We start from the raw sequence: 20,531 nt of genomic DNA, 5'->3' as shown, positions 1-20,531 counted from the left end.
AATTTGTTGGTTTGTAAGGTTATTAATTTTAAGATCCAAAGGTCCAACAGCAAGGGATGATTAGGGAAGCCTTAGTTTTCAGAATTTGCTGGCTGAATGATGTTTCAAACAATAACAAGTTATTCATTGTGACTGAAAACGTTTTCTATTTTGGTTGTTGGTTGGTGATAAGGCAATGGAAGCGTTCATGGTCCACCTAATCCCATCTCCAACCAACCCCATTACAACAGTGCATTGGTGAGTGTTATATGCTGCTCTGCTTCAAACATACATCTAAATCTTTACCAAACAACGGGGGCTGTGAACAAAAACCCTAGGGAGATCAATTTCAGTAAATTGCTTCCTCTAAAATGTTTCTATCAAATCTACATTGATATAATTACAAATTAAACCTTCATTCTTCAATTTAATTCTGATTGAAGGTAATATATACAAATTTTATCTTCCAAATATACATAAGTTTATTATATCAATCAAATTCATAAATATTGTCCTTAGATTAAATTGCGCTTTAAGAAAATTAAAGAGGTGATTTTTCCTAAAGGTAGATGATAAGATTGAGTAAATTCGAGCAGATGATTCGACCTTTACAAACCCAAAAAATAAAAAAGCAGTGAACTTGATTATAAATTTTGTAAGAAGCCTATTTTATCTGTACAAAGCATAGTTCAGAAAGTTGAACAATGACACAAACCTGTACCTAAGATAACAACAAAATGGCCGAATTTCAAAGATAATCACCAAATACCACTCAACATTTATAGAACTTCCGGAGTGAACTTTGGCCGGAAAAAATTTGCCCTTGCCGCAAGATTTCCATGATTATTGAACATCATCTGGCAGCAAGACGCGTCAAATCTCCAAAACAAAAATATTTCTTCCTAATAATTAAATTATGACCACTCTGCTGAGTTTCCAGATCGGCATGGAACAGGTATAAGCATTTTTCCAGTTTCTCACTGTCACTTCTCCTGTTATAGTAGTGATTCAGTCTGTCCATTGTCATCAAAGTTAATTTTTGCCTTTGTCTTGTTCGAACGAGCTCTGCGAACAGCATTCTGAATCCGTCTCTCATGCTCTTTAAGCATTTCCTCAAGGTTTCCTCCGCGAGGCATCAATGGTCCAGAATAGTGGACTCGATTATTCATGGAAACATAACCCTGGATTCACACACCAAAATTTAAGTGTTAGTAACTCCAGATAGTTGAAACTGATAAATTGTGCCATGAACAACATAAAAGCAATCATTATAAATTGTGTTCCTCGCCTAGTATACACTTCTAGCTTCAAATTTTCATGGATTTTCTAGGAGATGGATATCACATAAAATCCTTGCATTCAGAAATCAGTTGTGATTAGAATGGATATTGAATCTACCAGTAAAGGAAAAGAAATAGGAAGTCAAAAATACATGTCGATAAAACTAATTCTAATTGTACAAAATTCCCTTACCACAGCTGATTCCTTGGAAGATGGTTGTTCATCCTTCACATTTGAAGCCTTTGGTCTATCGAGTAAACCATGGGACAAATCATGCTTTTCAGAGGACTCAGCATTATCCAGATGGTTATATCCGGAATTAAAACGCTCCTCGGGCCAGTGAGGATTTATATTATTCTCTTTGGTCATGTCAAACCGTGAACTGCCTCTAACTGCAATTGAATTAGAAAATCGGGACAATTCCACAGCTCCACGATGAACACATGTCTGAGTTTTCAACTCTTCAGGCTTCCTTGGAAAACCAAATGCTCGAGCAGAAGCCTTCATAGACTCAATCTCAGTCGTCTTCTTATTCCGTGAAGATTCAAACTTACCAGGGTGCATTAACTGGCCAGAATGAGAGTTGTATACAACTCTTTCTGTTCCTTTTGAAGGCTCAATAGGGAAGCCAGCACCTCTGTCTTCTTCAGGGTACCATACTTCACTGATACTTTTAGCATCAAACTGTCCTCGCCATTTCTGTATCAAGCAACATAACAAACATCATTTGTGACCAAAAAACTGATTTTCAGTTGGAAAGTGTTCAAACACCATATTAAATACTATAAAAAAAACATATGAACTGTGCAATAGCAAATAAATCTTGCAAGTTAGAAAGTACCTGTATGGATGCCTGTAACTCAGCATTGAAATCAGGGGCAGGAATAGCTATAGATTCTCTGGAAAACTTTCTAACAGGATCAACTGCATGTACTTTCCCACCAGCTCTCTGCCTGGTTTTCAAGTTTTTAAACAGGAAGAACAGTTGTTTTTATACTTTTTTTTTTCCAGCCGGGGGACGACTTTAGAGAGCAAGATTGTTCTCAATAACACATACTAATTCAAATTGAGAATTTTCATCCCTTTCTAGTAGATGGCAAAATAACCCAAATCTGTCAATATGAGTCCTGACCCTATAGGGGCATTTAAAAGAAAAAAGAAAAAAACAGTAGACGAACTGGATTAGGGGGCAGGGCAGATTTTTAATTAAAATTTCTGGGTACAGCTTGTGCAGGTTTGAGACAAACTAAAATTACAAAAATACCCTTCTTTTATAACTACTTTTATACATTTTAATTAGAATATTTTAAACTTTTATAAGATTTTATAACATTTTAACTATTTCTAAACATTTCAAGACGTAATACCAAATGCAAATCACAATGAAGTTATTAGAGCTTCCAGTATAATGAACTAAACGACCAGAATATAGGCAAAAGTTTAATAAGACACAAGATAATTTTCACAAAATGTTGTTTAAACATTGATGAGATCAAAATTTTTAATACAAAGCAGGAGCAGATAACTACCTTCTAGATTCCTCTTCTCGAAGCTTGGCATCAAACTCCTTACTAGGTGGATACTTGGGCAAGCTAGATGGATTGCAAGGAAGAGGAAGTGTTGTAAAGAACTGGAAGAGAAACTTCAGAGTTAAAACAAAATTACCAAAATGAGATGACATGTATGAAGGATGAAAAGGTAGGATAATCATAAGCAACCAATATAGTTTACATTCTTAAGATGAACATCCCAGCAGGACCCAACACAAGCTGTGCAATGAGTATTTCATAGTTGACCTTAGAGAACATGCCATTTCTCAAGTAAGGAGAGCTGACATATGCACAAATGAACCAACAGGCTGGACATCTGAATGTCCCAAGTCCCAATGAAAAGTTGAAGGTTGCAATTATAAAGATGACGACTAACAACATTTCAAATGCAATTGAAAGACAGGCTTCTTGTTAATTATAAGGGTTTCTTTCCCTTGTTAGCAAATCAACCAATAGTAATATGTCCAAATGCAGTTCAAGCCAATAAGATAGGAATTAAAAGGGTCATCTTGCTTGTATAAGAAAAAGTATGAACTTAAATTGTTTTCAAGGAAAAAGCATAAACAGAACCAGTTGGACTAACAAAAAGATATATCCCAAAAAGAAGACTACAAGGTAACAAGTACAACTAAAAGAGATTGAACGTCTCAGGTTCACCTCACTCTGAAGTGCTGAAGAAGCAGTTCCACGACACTCGGGTTCTATTGCAAGAAGAACCTCCAAAAGGACCAAAGCAGATGTAGGAAAGTCCTTGAATGTCTCGAGAACACAGCTTTTATAAGGATGTTGAGGCTTGAAAATGGTTGCATGTGGCAATTTTGATCTTTTCCAATAATCTTCAGAAGGTGATCCACAGAGTTTGAAGATTTTGTGCAGTTGTTCGACCTAAAAATGATAAACAATGAGATCGTCACTTACCAGAAGTTGAACTAAAAAGCTCAACTGCAATGCACTGCACTTGGGATAGTTCTATGAGTAAATTCAGAAAAATAACTTGTAGGCAGTTCTAGAGTACACATTCATTGCATAATCATGTCATGACAATGGCAATTATAAATGCTGAGCAGTACATCACTGAACCCATGGTCCAGTAAATTATCAACTCAAGTAGATGATTTTTGTGGCTGTCAACACCAGCAATGCTACCTCCAACCCCAAAATCACCTTAAAGGTGATACAAGCACATAATGAGCAAATAATTTGACAATTAAATACGTGCGAAATGAGATGATAAGCAAATTCAAACAAATGCCAAACCCCTGAATAAGATCATAGCTTAGGTTCTAAACAATTCTATGCCTAGATCATAGCAGAGAGTGATGCTAGTATGACTTTAAGATTAACTTTTCGCATCCAGGTCTTCCAATGTCATAGTGTCAAAAAGGAACCCAAATTCTCTTTGCATTTATATTTTTCCATCTTGTTAAGCACGTGCAACAACACGCACACATCCACTAACACACATGACTAATAAATATATATAGTCATGCATACATGAGTACGGTAATAATTCCATGTCATCCTAAGAAGCATGTTTGCCTTTTCTATCATAAGAAATAAAAAGCTTCATTAGAAGCTCGCTATGCACGAGGAATTTCAAATTATGTGTCAATACCCTCAAAAAATGAAAAAAGTACCTCAGTTCTTCCAGGCATGATAGGCTTCCCAGCAAATAATTCTGCAAGTATGCAACCAGAACTCCACAGATCGACAGCAACTCCATAGTTTGTAGAACCAAGCAAAAGCTCAGGAGGGCGGTACCATAAGGTTACGACACGACTTGTTAGAGGCTGCTTCTGATTGGGATGGAAAAAGGTTGCCAGTCCAAAATCACCAATCTTGAGGTTTCCATTACAGTCTATCAAGAGATTTGAGCCCTTGATATCACGGTGTAAAACACCACGACTATGGCAATGGTCAAGTCCGCGAAGCAGCTGTTGCATATAACACTTTATCTGCATGGTTACACATAAAATCCAGCACTTCAACACCCAAATAACCAAGTCCCTTTCTTTCATTTGAGCTAAAAGAAGGGTTAAACATAATTCTTTGCTGTCAACTGGTAACACAGTATATATAATTAAAGGTTACAACTTTGGTAAAGAAAACTGCTTCCACTAGTACAGGCAGCTGATCATTTGCTACATGCACAATATGTTCCATCAAATATCATTGAAAATCCACTAACAGTTCACAATGTGACAGACTTCTTATGAAACTGTTTTCCTCCACCATGGAATCACAAATTTTATGCAGATCTGAGCAACATTAATCAAATAAATATTGAAAATATGAACATACCTGAGCTTCAGTGAACTTAACCTCAGGTGTTGCTAATAGCCCTGCAAGATCATGTTCCATGTATTCAAATATAAGGTATAAGCTTCCAGACGCCCTAGAAGTAATTAGACCTTCAAGCTTCATGACATTAGGGTGATCAAGCCGACGTAGAATAATAATTTCTCTTGCCATGAAACAAACACTTTCAGGGTCCATATTAACAAATCGAACTTTCTTCAAGGCAACTATCTTATTTGATTCAAGGTCACGAGCTTTGTACACACTGCTGTAGGTTCCTTGGCCAATCTACATTATTAGCAGGACCATATATTATATTTATTGAAAGAGGAAAAAGAACAGACATAGAAGATTACACCAATAAAGCAAAGAGCTAAAGGCCTCATACAGGTTGTCATAATTTGTATCGAGATGCACATTAACGAAACATACACTCATTTTAACTGCACAGTAGTAGCTAGTTTATAAATTATAAATTTCAAAATAGATATGCATAAGCAAAACACAAATTTCTGTAATGGACAGAAACAAGAAACGAAACTATAAATAAGCAATAAAAGATAAAGCTATTGAGCAGACCTTCTCCAACTTCTCGAATGACTCTGCCTTTCGAGGTATCCAACCATTGATGGCTTCCCCAGCTACTGCTGCTAGCCAAGAAGGCCAACCAGCGACCACCTGTGCACCTCTTTCGCCACCAGTTGCATTTATGATCCTGGACATCCTCTGCCGCCCTTGTCCACCCCTCCCATCCGCCTCTGTTGTTGGACGCCTTTGCAGCTCGGATGGGGTCCCTTTAGACCTCTCAAAAACCGCCAACGCTGCCTTCTTTTCTTCATCATCAGAAGAGGACGAAGGCCCTGAAACGGCACCGTGGTTTGGCTGCTGATTCGAGATCAACCGTGCAGTGGCATCCGCCTCAACCACCACATTGTCCCTTTTAAAGGAAACAGATAACTTTTTTGCTGTTTTTCTCGAGTTCTTGTGGGCCTTGTCTCTTTTTCCATGGTTATTTTCAACATATTCATTTGCTCGAGAACCTTTCGAGCAAATGCAACCCATAATTTATAGCCTCAGTTTGTTTTCCAATCAGGAAACTACCTCATTCAATGTAGTTCCCTTCCTTGTTGTAGGATTCAATGATCCTCAAAAAAAAAAAAGTCCTAACTTTCTCTCTTGAATGTTGGAATTGTTAGGATAAAAAAGAATGTTTGGAATTTTTTATTTTGAATTACATAAAAGGAATGCAGCTTTCCAGTGAATCAGAAAGACCCAGATCCCAAATCAAAAGGATATCCCAAAGAGATTGCTAATTCGAGAGATCCCAAAAAGCTTAAAGTACAATCAACAAGAACCCAGATCCCCAAATCGAAGAAAATAACTCAAACGAACCGAGAAACGGATCAATATGTGAATTATATGAACCAAATTTCGGGACCCAAAAACAATTAAAACAAAATGCATATAAACTAAACCAATCCAACAATGAAAAAAAATACCTTTCTGTAATATGTAATTGTCTAAATTTGATAGAGACATAAAATTGAAGTAAATGTATGATAAAAAGATACAAATAACCCTAGCCAAAAAATATTTTGGGGAAGTTAAATGAAATTCTGAAAACAGAGGTTTTTACTTGGAAAAAAGTACCTTCTTTAGAACAATGTAAAATGTTTATAATTGGTTCTTACTTCTTACAAAACAAAGAGATAAAAGCGGATCTGCTTATCAGCCCTAAGATTACGAATAGCCCTTGAAAAATACAATTTTGGTTAAAACATAGTGTCCATAATTTGAACTCTTCCCTCTTTTTACAAATTGAACAAAATCAGATTTTTGTTTTCAAGTCTCTACAAGACCAGAAAGAAGAAGTAAAAAAGAAGAAGAAGAAGAAGAATGAGTGATCTGTTTTGAAAGTGAAAGGAAAATTTGCAGTGTTTGGGGGAGAGAGAGAGAGGAGAAAATAAAAACAAAAAGAATGTTTAAAGGAGAGCAGGTGGTTGAACGCGCCGCACCGCACGAGCGGAGAGTGGGAGAGGTGCAACGTGGCATGTAGTGGAGGTTTGAGTGTGGTCCCCGCGGGAGGCGGAGATCCTGGCTGACAGCGACACATCACTTAATGGATTCAACTCCTATTTCCGGCCCTCACCAACGTTATAGCCTTTGGGTTCAGCCTAGAGCTCACCCTTTATGCCCCAATCTATATTCTATACATCTATACCAATCCTATCAAATCTATATAATTAGTTTTCTATCCGTCGGATGGACCAATTTCTTGTTTTATAAAATAATAATATACTAATTAAAATTTTGAGAAAATAATATTTGAATTCTTTTGTATTTTATTTTTAATAAAATCATATAAAATTATTTTGTTATAAAATAAATAGATAGAGAGTAAAGAATAAAAAGAATGGGAGAATAAAGAGAGTGTATTTTATTGATCAATCGAATATTTACAAAGCTTTTCAAAGTCTCTATTTATAAACATAATAAGTATAAATATAGTAGAGATCTAATTCTAATAAATATTAAAATTTAAAATTCCTCAAAACTTATTTTGATATTAATGGACATCCACTTAATAGTATATTCATAAGACTCCCCCTTGGGTGTCCATTGGTAGATAATGTGTCTCGTTAAACCATTACTAAAATAAAAACCCTGTAGGAAAAAAATTCTTAATGAAGAAAAAAGAGTACACATATTTATAATACGCATAATATATCGTCTCATTAAAAACCTTACTAGAAAAACCTAATGGGACAAAACCTCAATTATGAGAAAAATAGTACAACGCGTATTTATTCCTCCTCATGAAAACATTACATACTTTCTCATATTCTACATATTCAATCTTGAATACTATTTTTTCAAATGACTATTTGAATGTATTTGCTAAGCATTTATATTATCATTCTTTTGAAAGTCATGAGTAAGGGAAATTTTTGGGAAATATATTTTGATCTCTTCAGAGTTTCAACAATAATCATAACAAACTTTAATCATGATTCTTCTATAAAAACACAAATAAGTATTTTGGATCATTTTATAATCCTCCTTCAACTACTATTTACCACATATGTTCAAATTATTTCAATTCATATAAATGAAGAATTTCTAGAATTTCAATATGCTTCTAGCATTCTAAATCCTTCAATGATTTTAATATAAATTTTACTATATAATGATTTATAAAAGGTTGTAGCCATAACCATTAGATGCAAGTTAAGTCTTTTATGAATTTTCAAAATAACATATCTAAAGGTTATTGCATCCACTACAAAAGAATATTATATCTTTTCATAATCAATGACAGGACTTACCGAAAAACTTCATATTTTATTCCGTTTTGCAAAACTACTTCATTTGCACCATAACTGGCTTTATACCTTTAGGTATTTTGACTACTGGTCCAAAAACTCCACAAATTTAATTGTACTTGAGTTACGTCTTTTTGTTCTGACCAATTTATCCCATAACTATATTTCTCAATAAATTTATTTAAGATCTTCCTTTTATTTCATTATTTCAATAACAATATTACATACAAAACCATTGTCTACTATTTTTATTATCGTTTCGACATTTTCTCAAATTGACATAACTTATCAAGATCTCTTATTTTACTATTTTAATTTTCAATTTCAGATATCTGATTCTCTTCTAGAGTTTTACTTATTAGTTATGTCTTTGGTATCTTCTAAAGCATCCGCCTTCACTATATGACCATTTAGATATGTTATTTTCTTTTACGATAATTTTCATATTTGGAACTTGTAATGCGTTATCCTTGTTGAACTTCTGGTTCAAATTACTCTCCTCACTCATTTCAAGTTATTATTTCTCTCCCCCTAATGTCGGGAAAACTATCGAATCAAAATTGTAATCACAAATCATGTCATAATTGAATCTCCAATACATTTAAAACGCATAATAATACAAGGAGACTTGTAATTAATATATATTCTCAACTTTCTTTGAGTATTCACTCATCTTTGTTATGGTGGAGCAATTAGAATATATACGCACATACAAAAATTCAAAGATGAGAAGTATTTAGCTCTTAACCAAAAATCAATTGTAATGAGGAGTATTTATAACTTATTGGCTTGATGTGTATAACACGTAAATCAACATAATCTCATGTTGAAATAGGAAGTTTAGTTCTCATAAGTAATGGTTTAAACATTAATTAAAGGTGTTCAATTAATAATTTCTCTAAACCATTATGCGCATAAATTACAAACATTTATAAAAGTTTTTCAAACTCAATCAATAAAAGTCTAAGATATAAACTCGTCAAGATTAGTAATATGAATTGTCTTAATTGCATAATCAAATTAATTATTTAACCAAGCAATCTTGCAAACGATAGGTTGCAAATTAATAACACATATGTTATTATTTTGTCGATACATCTACCAAAATCATATAATTTCAAAATCATCCACATGGTGGATGAATGGACTAATATTCATTTCGAAATGCAAGGCATTAAATCTCAACTTTAGCTAGTGAGTTTATAAGAATCAATTTTCATTAAGAACAATAACAAATGAGAATTCTTTAAATTAAAGAATATTACGATTCTTTAATGAATGTTCATATGAATTCTCAATTAATTTTCGCATCATATATGATTTAGGATGGTCTAAGTGGTCACGCCAAGTAGTAAATGCATTTGTATCGGTAATCTTTTAGTTTACTTTAACATGCATTTCAATTGTACTAAATTGTAACAAATTGATAATTTTACTATCATTCTTATTACTTTGCATCTACATACAAGTACTATTCGACATTTACTACTGGAAATGTCTAAACCAATGTGAAGTCTATAATGCCACTAAGTCAATAAATATAATTTCCAAATAATTATATCAATATTCGCCTTGGAGAATATGCCAAAATCTTCAAATCAAATCAATAACTTAATCCTTCATTTTTTCATCCTTTCAAAATATATATTTATAACAATAGTGATTCATATGAAATATAATCTTTTCTTCATCCACGATCTTAATATGAGATCCATTATGAATATATTTTAAAACCAATAGATTAACTATCACAATATATTAGCTCTTCGGAGCTTTCAACTAATTTTGTACTACCAAATATTGGAATAATATTGGTTTATATTTTCTTTTGCATTCACTTGGAAATGCAATAGATTTACTAGGATGAACTTATAAACGTCCTAAAAATTCTTTATTCCATAATCACCATCGCAAATATACGTGGATTTCAAATTAAAATCTATCTATTCATGTTGTCATGATTAATCTCCAATTATAATAAACATGATATAATAAATAAAACATAGTAAAATATACCTAAGATTTTTCAACATCATTGTTATCACCCTGGCTATTATCACAAGTACTATTACTGTAACACCCCTTACCCGAGACCGTCGCCGGAATCGAGTACGAGATGTTATCCAATTTAACTTACCGATTCGGAGCATAAAAATTAAATTCACTGTTCATAACAAAACTGTCTACCTATGTAACTGTCACTAATTTAATTATAACTCGAGCTACGAGAATCAAAATTTAAATCCGTAAATTTTCCCTGAAACTAGACTCATATTACTACTTACCGTAAAATTTTCAGAATTTTTTTACTTGGCCAATTAGTACAGTTTATTCATTAAAGTATCCCCTGTTTCACAGCTCGACAGATCTGACCTCTCGGCACTAAAAATCAATTATCTCTTTGTACAGAATACATATAAGGTTATCGTTTGTTTCTTTTGAAAATAGACTCACTAAGAAATCTACACATATAAATTATGACCCATAATTCTTTCTGTACAATTTATAATGATTTTCTAAAGTCAGAACAGGGGACTTCAAAAATCATTCTGACCCTGTCTCACTAAAATTCAAATATCTCAAAATACAGAATTCCTTTTCCTACACCGTTTCTTTCATATAAAAATAGACTTGATAAGCTTTAATTCCATATATAATTCACTCTCTAATTCCATTTCTACTATTTATGGTGAACTTTTACATTCACGTCACTGCTGCTGTCAAAGAAACTGCTTCTTTGAATTAGTTACCATTTACACATACATAATACCAAAACATAATCTTTACTAACCATTTCAATAGCTAATCTTAGCCATATCATTTGAACATGCTCAAAATGATCAAGACTCCATACATGCCATAGTTTAAACATTTTGAAAAGCACATAATACCGAGATGATTATGATAGTGTGATACGAGCTCCGACGATCCCCACTTCGATCAAGTTCAAATCACTATATAACAAAGGAAAAGAAGAAATGTGTAAGCTATAAATAGCTTAGTAAGTTACATGTAAACAATAATTACTCATTTAATAATTAACACTTTTAACATATAACTAATCAAAACATTTCTTAGCAATTTCAATCACTTATACATGCACAATCTTACCAATTCACTTGCATATACATTTTCACACTTAACCTTTATCACCATGCTCATTCTTTTCAAATGTACTGCATACACACTTCATTTCATATTCACTTTAACTCATTATTAATCCCGTTGAACACTCGGAATATACATGACACGTAGAGATTTAGCACATAAGTGCAACACGATATGTAGCCGGTTACCATCGTTATGTAGCCGGTTACCATGAAATGTAGCCAAAGCTACCATCAAACGTAGTGAAGCTACCACCGATCAATAACACTGGAAATGTCCACGGGCTGCTCACACAAGTGTCAGTGTCCGCAACACATGCTAGATCACCCAGCACCGGGACTCACTGTAACATCTGTAACATCGATCTCTAGTGACATGTCACTTGTATCCACTTCTATTCCTAAGTTCAACCGGAATTTACACTTAACACTTTATTTTCAACACTTTAACACTTGAATAATTCATGAATAATTTTCCTTCCACATTGAATATTAATTCACATATCAAATATAATTCACAATTTATAAAATATAACTATTATTTACACGTAACTTACCTCGGATGCAAAACGACTATTTTTGTAATTTAGTCGATAACTTTCTCTTTTCCCCGATCACTTGCACTATTTCTTCTTTCTTGATCTATATTAACACAATTTAATACATTTTATCAACATTTCATTCAAATACAATTCATACACAACATTTTGGCAAATTTACATTTTTCCCCAAAACTTTTCAAAAATTCCACTTTTGTCCCTAAGCTCGTAAAAATAAAATTCACTAAATTCTTAAATTTCAAACTTCACTAAATCATATTTCATGCTCATAACAGCCCTCAATTTCACAAAATCACAACTTTATGCACACTTTACCTTCTTTCACAATTTAGCCCTTTTTCAACATTTTCATTGAAATTCATCTAGTAAAACTTGTAGTTAACACTTCAAACATTCATTATCTAACATCACTAATCAATTTACAATTATATCATGAATGAGTCAATTTTTAAACTTCAATTTCATTTAAATTAAATGGTAGAAACATGAAATTCAAGCATCAATAAGCATAAAAATACGAAAATAATCAAAAACGGGGCAAGAAATCACTTACAATTGAGCTTAGGAAGTTCAAGAACCCTAGCTATGGTGACATAAATTTTTTTTTGGCAGCAAACGTCTGATTTTAAGAAGATGAACACTTGTTTTCATCTTTATTTTGTCTTTTATTCAATTTGGACAAAAATGCCCTTGACCCATTACTTAGATATTTTTCTAGAAATACCCTTTTGTGTCCATAACACTAATTCATGGTCTAATTGCCACATAAACACTTCCAATTTCATGCAATAATTCAATTAAGTCATTTAATCACTAATTAGACACACTTTGCATTTTTCTCAATTTAGTCTTAAAAATTCAATTAAGCACTAAAGCATTAAAATTTTCTATCCATATTTTCACACAATATTTCAATCAATCAGTAACTAATAAAAATTTATAAAATTAAACTATTTCACTTCGGATTTGTGGTTACGAAACCACTATTCCGATTAGGCCCTATTTCGGGCTATCACAATTACAAGTAGTAAAACAACTTTGTTTTCGTACTAACATTTATAATCTTAGTAAAAAAATTCATTTGATAAACAAAATCAAATTTTTTGTGTGCGATGCTTGAAAGTTATCCAATATACATTGTACCAAATTTCAATACGACATATATGTTATAAAATCTTATAATGCTCTAATCAAATATTTATAAATTAAATTTAAAAGATATAATACAATAATTTCAAGCATATTTAATAATAATAATTTAATCATAAAAAAATTTAATCACCCAAATATTATACATACTATAATTTAATCAAAGAATCTTAGTTTAAAAGAAACCTTAAAGTAATAATATTTTTCACAAAATAATTTTATCAAAAATCAATCAATAAAGGAGAAAAATATACCATATAAGGATTATATATATATATTTTTTGCATAATGATTACCCATAATGCGTAGGCCTCAATTGAAGACTGAAATAACAGTAGCTCTAGAAGGCAATCAGCACAGTTTGAGTAGCAAATTTGAGTGATCAACTATTGCATTGATTGTTGGTTGAAAGGGAAATTTTTTTGTGACTTATGGAAAAAAACAATTAAAAGAGAATCGTGCTGATAACGTGTTATAAAATAAATAAATAGAGAGTAAAGAACAAAGAGAAAGGGGGAGCAAATAGAGAGCGTATTTTTATTGATCAATCAAAATATTTACAAAACTTTTTCAAAGTTTCTATTTATAAGCATAAGAAGTATAAATGAAGTAGAGATCTAATTCTAATGACTATTAGAATTTAAAGTACAACAAAACTTATCTTGATCTTGATGGACATCCACTTAATAAGATATTCATAAAAATTTTGTATTTTATAGAATTATGTAAATAATATATAAAGATATTAATAATAAATGGTAAATATTGTTGGCTTTCTGCTTGTATTTAAAATGTTTATTAAAAAATTAAAATATAAGATCCTATTTTTCAAAAATTGAGATTCTCAATAAAAAAATATTAATAGAAGTGTGACAATAAATTTTTCATAAAATATTAACATAATTTTTAAAATTAAAAAAATAAGTTCTAACAAACTTAGTTTTTTAAAAATCTAATATAATTATAAGAATATAAAAATGAAAAGATATTACAAAATATTCAATATATGGATGGATTTAATATAACTTTTTTATTAGAAATTAGATTTGAAACTAATTAGTTAATTAAGTGGATTTAATATTATAATAATTTTTAATATTAGTATATTTTATATTATTTAAAAGATCTTTTAAATTTTATTTAAATATAAAACATTTGTAATAAATATAATACATTTTAAAATTTTGATTTATTGTATTTAATAAAAAGAATATAAATTTTAAAAATAGGAAAAAAAATGTATGTATACTCTTGGATTGTCTCAAAATAGAATTTCAATTTTTAAATATTTTATTTTGCATTCGTAAAAGAATATTTTAAAATATTTAAATTTGTTGCAAGATTTCAAAAGAATTATTAAATTTCTAATTAAATGCTCTAAAGATTTTAGAAAGTATCTTTAAAAAATTATTATTATTATTTTTAAAACATAATTACATTAAATTTTAAAAAATTAAAATTTATATTATTACTTTTCCAAATTATCGAAAAGATTAAATTTTAATTCATGCAACTAAAAATAAGAATCTTTTACTTTTAAGAAAAATCAAAAGCGGTAAACACTTTCATTTGATATTTATAAGTCAGAAGGTAATGATTTCTCCAATAAAATATCAAACTTTTAATTGTTGTATTTTCTTTTAGAAACTGAAATAAATCAAATTTAAGAATTATAAAGTTAGGAAAGAGTAAGATATAATGACAATTTTTACCTTTTACACTCTTTGGATCAATTGAGAAAATAATTATTCCAAAATAATGCAACATTTAGGATGAGTTAAAAGTATAATTGAAATGAACCCTAAATCAAGCTGCAATTAATTTCGTAATGTATCAGATTTTATTTTATAATATTTACAACTCTTTTAAATTAAAATATTTTATTTCGAATATTATGATGAGTCAAACGTTTTTAACTTCTTCTAACCTTCGATGTATAAGTTTTAGATAGGTTGCCTTACCTTCCATCCAATTAAATCATTCATAATTACAAATTAACAATTAAAATAATTAAATATGTAAATATTAATATAATGATGAAATAAAAATTCTATTCAAATAGAAGTTAATCTGTTCTTGCAAATTCCTTATTAGTTTTTCTTTCTTTTATAAAGTATAAATTATAGATATCATCCGCTAATTTTTATTGAGAATACGAAATTATTGGTCATTAATTATCATGTGAGCTCAACTATTTATCTCATCAAATCAAAATGAATGACAAAATTTATCTTACCACAAACATCTTTATCTTATTGAAAATATCCACCACGTGTTGATCAATTTTTTAAGATATAACATCAAATTTTTCTTTCATTTTTCATTAAAAAGTGTTATAAAATTTATAAACTGTAATGCCTATTTTTTGCCCGGCCTTTAATAAATAAAAAGAGTCCAAGTCCAAAACGAAATGAGGTGGCCCAGAATACAAAGCCCAAATTAAAATAAAGCAACGGCCCGAATCTGGTAAGCCCAAAACAGTGATAGAAACCCTAGGGTTTCTGAGATGAACTCGCGCCGCAACTAGGATCTTCGCATGGCCGCCTCCCTGGATCTTCATTTGCACACAAAAAAAGCAACAAACAACATATGGAAAGAAAAATCATGGATTTGCGAATCAAAGATATCAACAGATTTTTTCTTTCTTTGATTTATTATCATAGCTATAAAAGGCCATCGAATACACTGTAATAAAGGATCTCGAATCCAGATTTCGAAAAATCAATAAAAAATAAGCAAATATTTTCACAGCATACAAACGGAGAGCAAGATCGACCGGAAAGGTTGATATTTTTTTTTACTTATTTTTACTGTTATATTTATTTTTTTATCATCTATATACACACGAATAAAATAAATAAGAAAAAAGAGAGAAACAACCTGTGTTTTGCGCCCCAAATCGTCGTGAACGATCGAGGGAATCGTCTTCGAGGAAAGACGATCAGAAACCGAAAGGTTTCCTGGGTTTTTGAGGCTTTTTCTCTTACTATTTGAAGGTTTTAAACCCAGATCTGGGCTTGGAAGGGTCGAGAGGGCAAAATCAGAGATTTTCCTCTTTTTCGGCCACCGCACACAGCGGTGCCGGCGTCAGAGATCGGCGGCCGGCACGGTGGCCGATGATCAGCCGACGACCGACTGATGGCCGGAGGACAGAGGAGGTTGAGAGCTTTTTTGAAGGGATTTTCAGTTTTTTTTTGAAGGAATGAATAAATGATTTTTTTTAAAATTTTGGCTTAAATAGCAGATTGAAATAGCACCGTTTTGAAGGGAGGATCCGCGCGTCGACCCGACCCGGACCCAGGATCCACGTGTTTTTCATGCGGAGGGGCAACTTGCGCTTTTAGCCCCTCCGCCTTTTTATATTTTTACAATTAAGTTTTTTTTTAAATTTTTACCCTTTTATTGATTTCAATTTCAATTTGGTCCAACTTGCAACGGCGCCATTTTAGAGGAGAAGGGAAAATTTCCCTTCCAGCCCCTCTATGTAATTCGCGCGTCTCATTTAGTCCTTTGGCCTCCACTTATTTACAGATTTGCCTCAGAATTTTTACTTACAGTTCAAATTAGTCCTTTTTCATTTTCTTTATTTTTTTATTAATTAGTTTTTTATTCCTTTTAATATTTAATTATTTTTAAATATATGTATATATTTTTTTTACATACGCATATTTATTTTTGTAGTATAATATAATTATTTTATTTTATTTTATTTATATGTAATTATTTTTATAATCTATATGTATATATTTATTTTATTATATATACGTATGTATACATATTAATATTTTTAACCAATTATTTATTTATTTATTTATATATGAATATATTTATTTATTTTTAAAATGCAAATACATGTTTTTATATACTTTATAATTTATATTTTTTCTTTTATAAATGCATCATGTATATATCGTTCCATAACCCAAAAATTTATTTGTAAATCATATGTATATTTTAATCTTCATAATTTCTATGTTCATATTATATAGATTCTTTTCTTCATTTATTTGGTTGGCTTTCCTCCTTTCGCTATATAATTGAGTTTACATTTAATATTTTGCATGTCATGGATTATTGTTATCGATTTTGTTTATTCATTTATTTATATTATTTCTATGCCATCGTAATATTTATTATTGCATTGTATATTTGATGTAGCATCACATCATTTTTCATTCGATTTCAAAATTTTCAAAATTGAGATCATGCTTGTATTTAGGATTTTCAAGGAAATTGAGCCCTAACGTATTGTATTCCGATTTTCTTCGTTAAATCTAACAATCGAGCATTTCTCTTTAATCAAAAAAATAAGAACTAATTATTGGGAATTCAACACGTTGTGTCCTAACGTATTGGATGTGACGCATTGATTTCTCGAAATGAAGATTTTTTTCTAAAAAATAATAAAAATATTCCGAGTTTGGGATTTTGGAGGAATTGTGCCCTCACGTATTGGGCCGGGATTTCTTAAATCTTGAATAAATGGATATTCTTTTAAATTTTTATTACACAAGTATTTTGACCTAATTCATTTTTGAGGAAATTAGAATGTCGTGCCCTAACGCATTGGGTGTGGCATTTTCTTTCTCTGAAATGATAAGGGTCTTAATACGTAACGTTTAAGAGTTTTTGCTAAGGATTATATTTTTCAAATTTTCGACATTAAGACATTAATTAATTAACTAGGTACCAATTTTTGGGCGTTACGAGGGTGCTAATCCTTCCTCGAACGTAACTGACTTCCGGATCCGTTTTTCTAAAACTCGTAGACCAAAACCATTTTTTTAGGTGATCCAATCACACCTTAATAAAAGATTGGTGGCGACTCCCAATTTTCATTTTTTAAAGTCGACAACCTAAAACTTTTATTTTTCAAAAAAATAGTTTCGACAGCTTGGAGACTCCACTGGGGACTTTTTAAAAAAAATAAGAGAGTCGAGCCACAAAGTTGATTAATTTTTGTCTTATAGTCGAAAAAATAAAATTCGTTTTAAAAATCCTCTTACATTCATGCTTAATTGATTTAAGTACTTTAAGTTATCTTGCATTGTACATTACATATACTGGATAATTTTACCCTTTAAGTGGGAGCGAGAAACTAGTCCTTCGTGAGGTTTTCACCTCCGTGCAGGGTAGTGGACCGCTTTCGGGATACATCCGTACCTATGTCTTCGTGAGATTTCCATCTCCGTGCAGTCATAGGAAAATGTATTCCCCTGAACCGAACTCGATCCATATGAGCCTATAATGGGTGAGGATTGAGGAATCTGCTGGTTCGGGTACCTTTACCCTAGAAGCCGAACTTCATATAATGAACCTTAGGAATCCACCCTAGGTAGAACTATACTAAACCCTAGTAGATATCCAATTAGAGATTTTACTATTTCTTGATTATATCTTATGTTTTTATGTGATACTGACTTTTGGTGTTTTATTTGCATGACATGACATTTCATTTCATCATAAAAGGCGCCAGTCCATATTCAGTTGCTAGATAGAAGGCTTATCATGGAAAGAGGGTTTCTTGATAAAGTGGAGGACAATGCAGCTGTCCAAACTTGGTCTGAAACAACGCAGCAAGAAAAGGGTGATAGTTTGGCTGACGGGCATGTATCGGAGTTATGGGACTTTACGCATATCAGTGTAACTCAAAACAATTTGCAAGAATTGAAGGAAATCTGGGGTCAGTGGAGTGATGAGATTAGACAGTTATTTTATAATAATTATGGGGATTTGCCTTATTTGCTTGATGTAAAGGTAGACAAGCATTTCTTTCAAGCCCTCGCCCAGTTTTGGAATCCTGCTTACAGCTGCTTTACATTTGGGAAGGTCGATCTGGTGCCTACGATAGAGGAATATATGACTTTACTTCGATGTTCAAAGTTTCAAGTAGACAAAAGAAGCTGATGAGTGTAACAGGAATGAGTGAGCAATGGGTTGTCGCACGAATTAAGCAAAAGGGGGATAGTAAGTGCGTTCCTTGGAGAAGCTCGAAGATGCAATTCCACACACCGGATGTAAGGAAAAGGTTAGATGTTTTTGCTTTAAGTATATACGACTTGGTTGTCTTCCCTAAAGCCTTGGGGTATGTGGATGAAGCAGTCACTGATTTATTCGACCGGCTCGATAAGAAGGTTACACCGACTCCAGCAATTTTGGCAGAAACTTTCAGGTCATTGAGTGCATGCCGGAAGACGGGCGAAGATAGATTTATTGGATGTGCACAGCTTTTACTCGCATGGTTTCACAGTCACTTTTGGAAGGTGGATAAAGTTTCCTATCGGGTTTTCTCTAAAAATTATTCACCACTAAAGGAGATAGTCGCTACGCCGAGGAGAGATGACATTTCGAAGGAGAAGTGGATGGCAATTCTTCAAAATCTTCAAGAGGAGGACATCGAGTGGAGAGCTCCTTGGTTACTTCCAGATGAGATCCTGTATAGGTGTGGTAGTTTTGATTGGGTTCCTTTGCTGGGTATTTGGGGAGCTGCTGGATATGCCCCATTATTGGTACTAAGGCAATATAGGTTAAGGCAATTTATACCTGCGACCCAAGGGATAGCTGATTGTGAATTTTCGTAAAAGATGATGGTTATAGAAAGAAGATTCAAGAGATGTCTAGTGCGTGGAAACAGACTCACCGAATGAAGAGGCTAGCTGTGGGTCCAATGACAACTCCTGAGTATCATGAATGGTGGGCTAGAAAGATTAATGATAATACACCTAAGCTAAATCAGGAAGACAGCCAGTCAATAAAAGAGCATTTGCGAGTCATTCCTTCTGAGTTGGAAATCATAAGGCAAGATTTTGAGAGGAGAAATGCGGATTTAGAGAAAAAGATAGAGCAAATAGAGGCGAAAAAGACGAACTTAAGATTGGATATAGACGTTCAGAAGCTTGAAAATGAAAAGTTAAAGAAAGAGAAAAACAAGGCTGAGGAAGAGCTGAGTAGTCTGAAGACAGATTATAAAAAATCGTTTGTCAATCGAGCTATTGGCAATGAGAAAGACTTGAAACGATGGCGGTAAATCGAGAAGAAAAGGACAAAGCCGATAGATGGGAACAGAAATTTCAGGAGATGCAGAGACGAAACGAAATTTTAGAAAAGAGTTTATCAGAAAGCCAAAAGGAAAAAAGCGAGCTAAAGGATAGGGTGATAGTTTGGCAGGATGTCTTCGTCAATATCGAAATCAAAATTTGGCAAAAGAGTTGAAAGCTAGCTTGAGCAAGATTGAAGAAATGAAGAAAAGAATCGAAGAGCTAGAAATGGTGCTGCAAAATTGTG

The 20,531-nt window shown here is 32.2% G+C and overlaps 2 protein-coding genes across 2 annotated transcripts; one reads left to right on the top strand and one right to left on the bottom strand.

Moving 5' to 3' along the window:
* Nucleotides 1–603: 603 nt before the first annotated feature.
* Nucleotides 604–7,072, bottom strand: LOC105785528 (probable serine/threonine-protein kinase At1g09600). Its single transcript, XM_012611624.2, has 8 exons — nucleotides 5,688–7,072; nucleotides 5,112–5,396; nucleotides 4,448–4,765; nucleotides 3,468–3,695; nucleotides 2,790–2,890; nucleotides 2,102–2,213; nucleotides 1,453–1,959; nucleotides 604–1,160 (listed from the first exon to the last, which is right to left on the bottom strand). Exons 1-8 carry the CDS (start codon nucleotides 6,168–6,170, stop codon nucleotides 975–977), a joined length of 2,220 nt encoding a protein of 739 aa, XP_012467078.1. The 5' UTR covers nucleotides 6,171–7,072; the 3' UTR covers nucleotides 604–974.
* Nucleotides 7,073–19,860: 12,788 nt separating this feature from the next.
* LOC128042556 (uncharacterized) lies at nucleotides 19,861–20,274 on the top strand. Its single transcript, XM_052633951.1, has one exon. The coding sequence runs from the start codon at nucleotides 19,861–19,863 to the stop codon at nucleotides 20,272–20,274; it is 414 nt and encodes a 137-aa protein (XP_052489911.1).
* Nucleotides 20,275–20,531: the final 257 nt, after the last annotated feature.

The sequence above is a fragment of the Gossypium raimondii genome, chromosome 1 (genome assembly GCF_025698545.1).
Source record: "Gossypium raimondii isolate GPD5lz chromosome 1, ASM2569854v1, whole genome shotgun sequence".
Lineage (NCBI taxonomy): Eukaryota > Viridiplantae > Streptophyta > Magnoliopsida > Malvales > Malvaceae > Gossypium > Gossypium raimondii.
This window is presented reverse-complemented; position numbering and strand designations above follow the sequence as displayed.

What these genes read in the sequence shown, in the direction of transcription:
- LOC105785528 (XM_012611624.2), bottom strand. Translation starts at nt 6,170, where the DNA reads ATGGGTTGCATTTGCTCGAAAGGTTCTCGAGCAAATGAATATGTTGAA. An exon ending in CATTCGAGAAGTTGGAGAAG is followed by an intron (nt 5,397 to 5,687) that starts GTCTGCTCAATA and finishes CTAATAATGTAG; the next exon opens with ATTGGCCAAGGAACCTACAG. An exon ending in CTTCCAAGGAATCAGCTGTG is followed by an intron (nt 1,161 to 1,452) that starts GTAAGGGAATTT and finishes GTGTGAATCCAG; the next exon opens with GGTTATGTTTCCATGAATAA.
- LOC128042556 (XM_052633951.1), top strand. Translation starts at nt 19,861, where the DNA reads ATGTCTAGTGCGTGGAAACAGACTCACCGAATGAAGAGGCTAGCTGTG.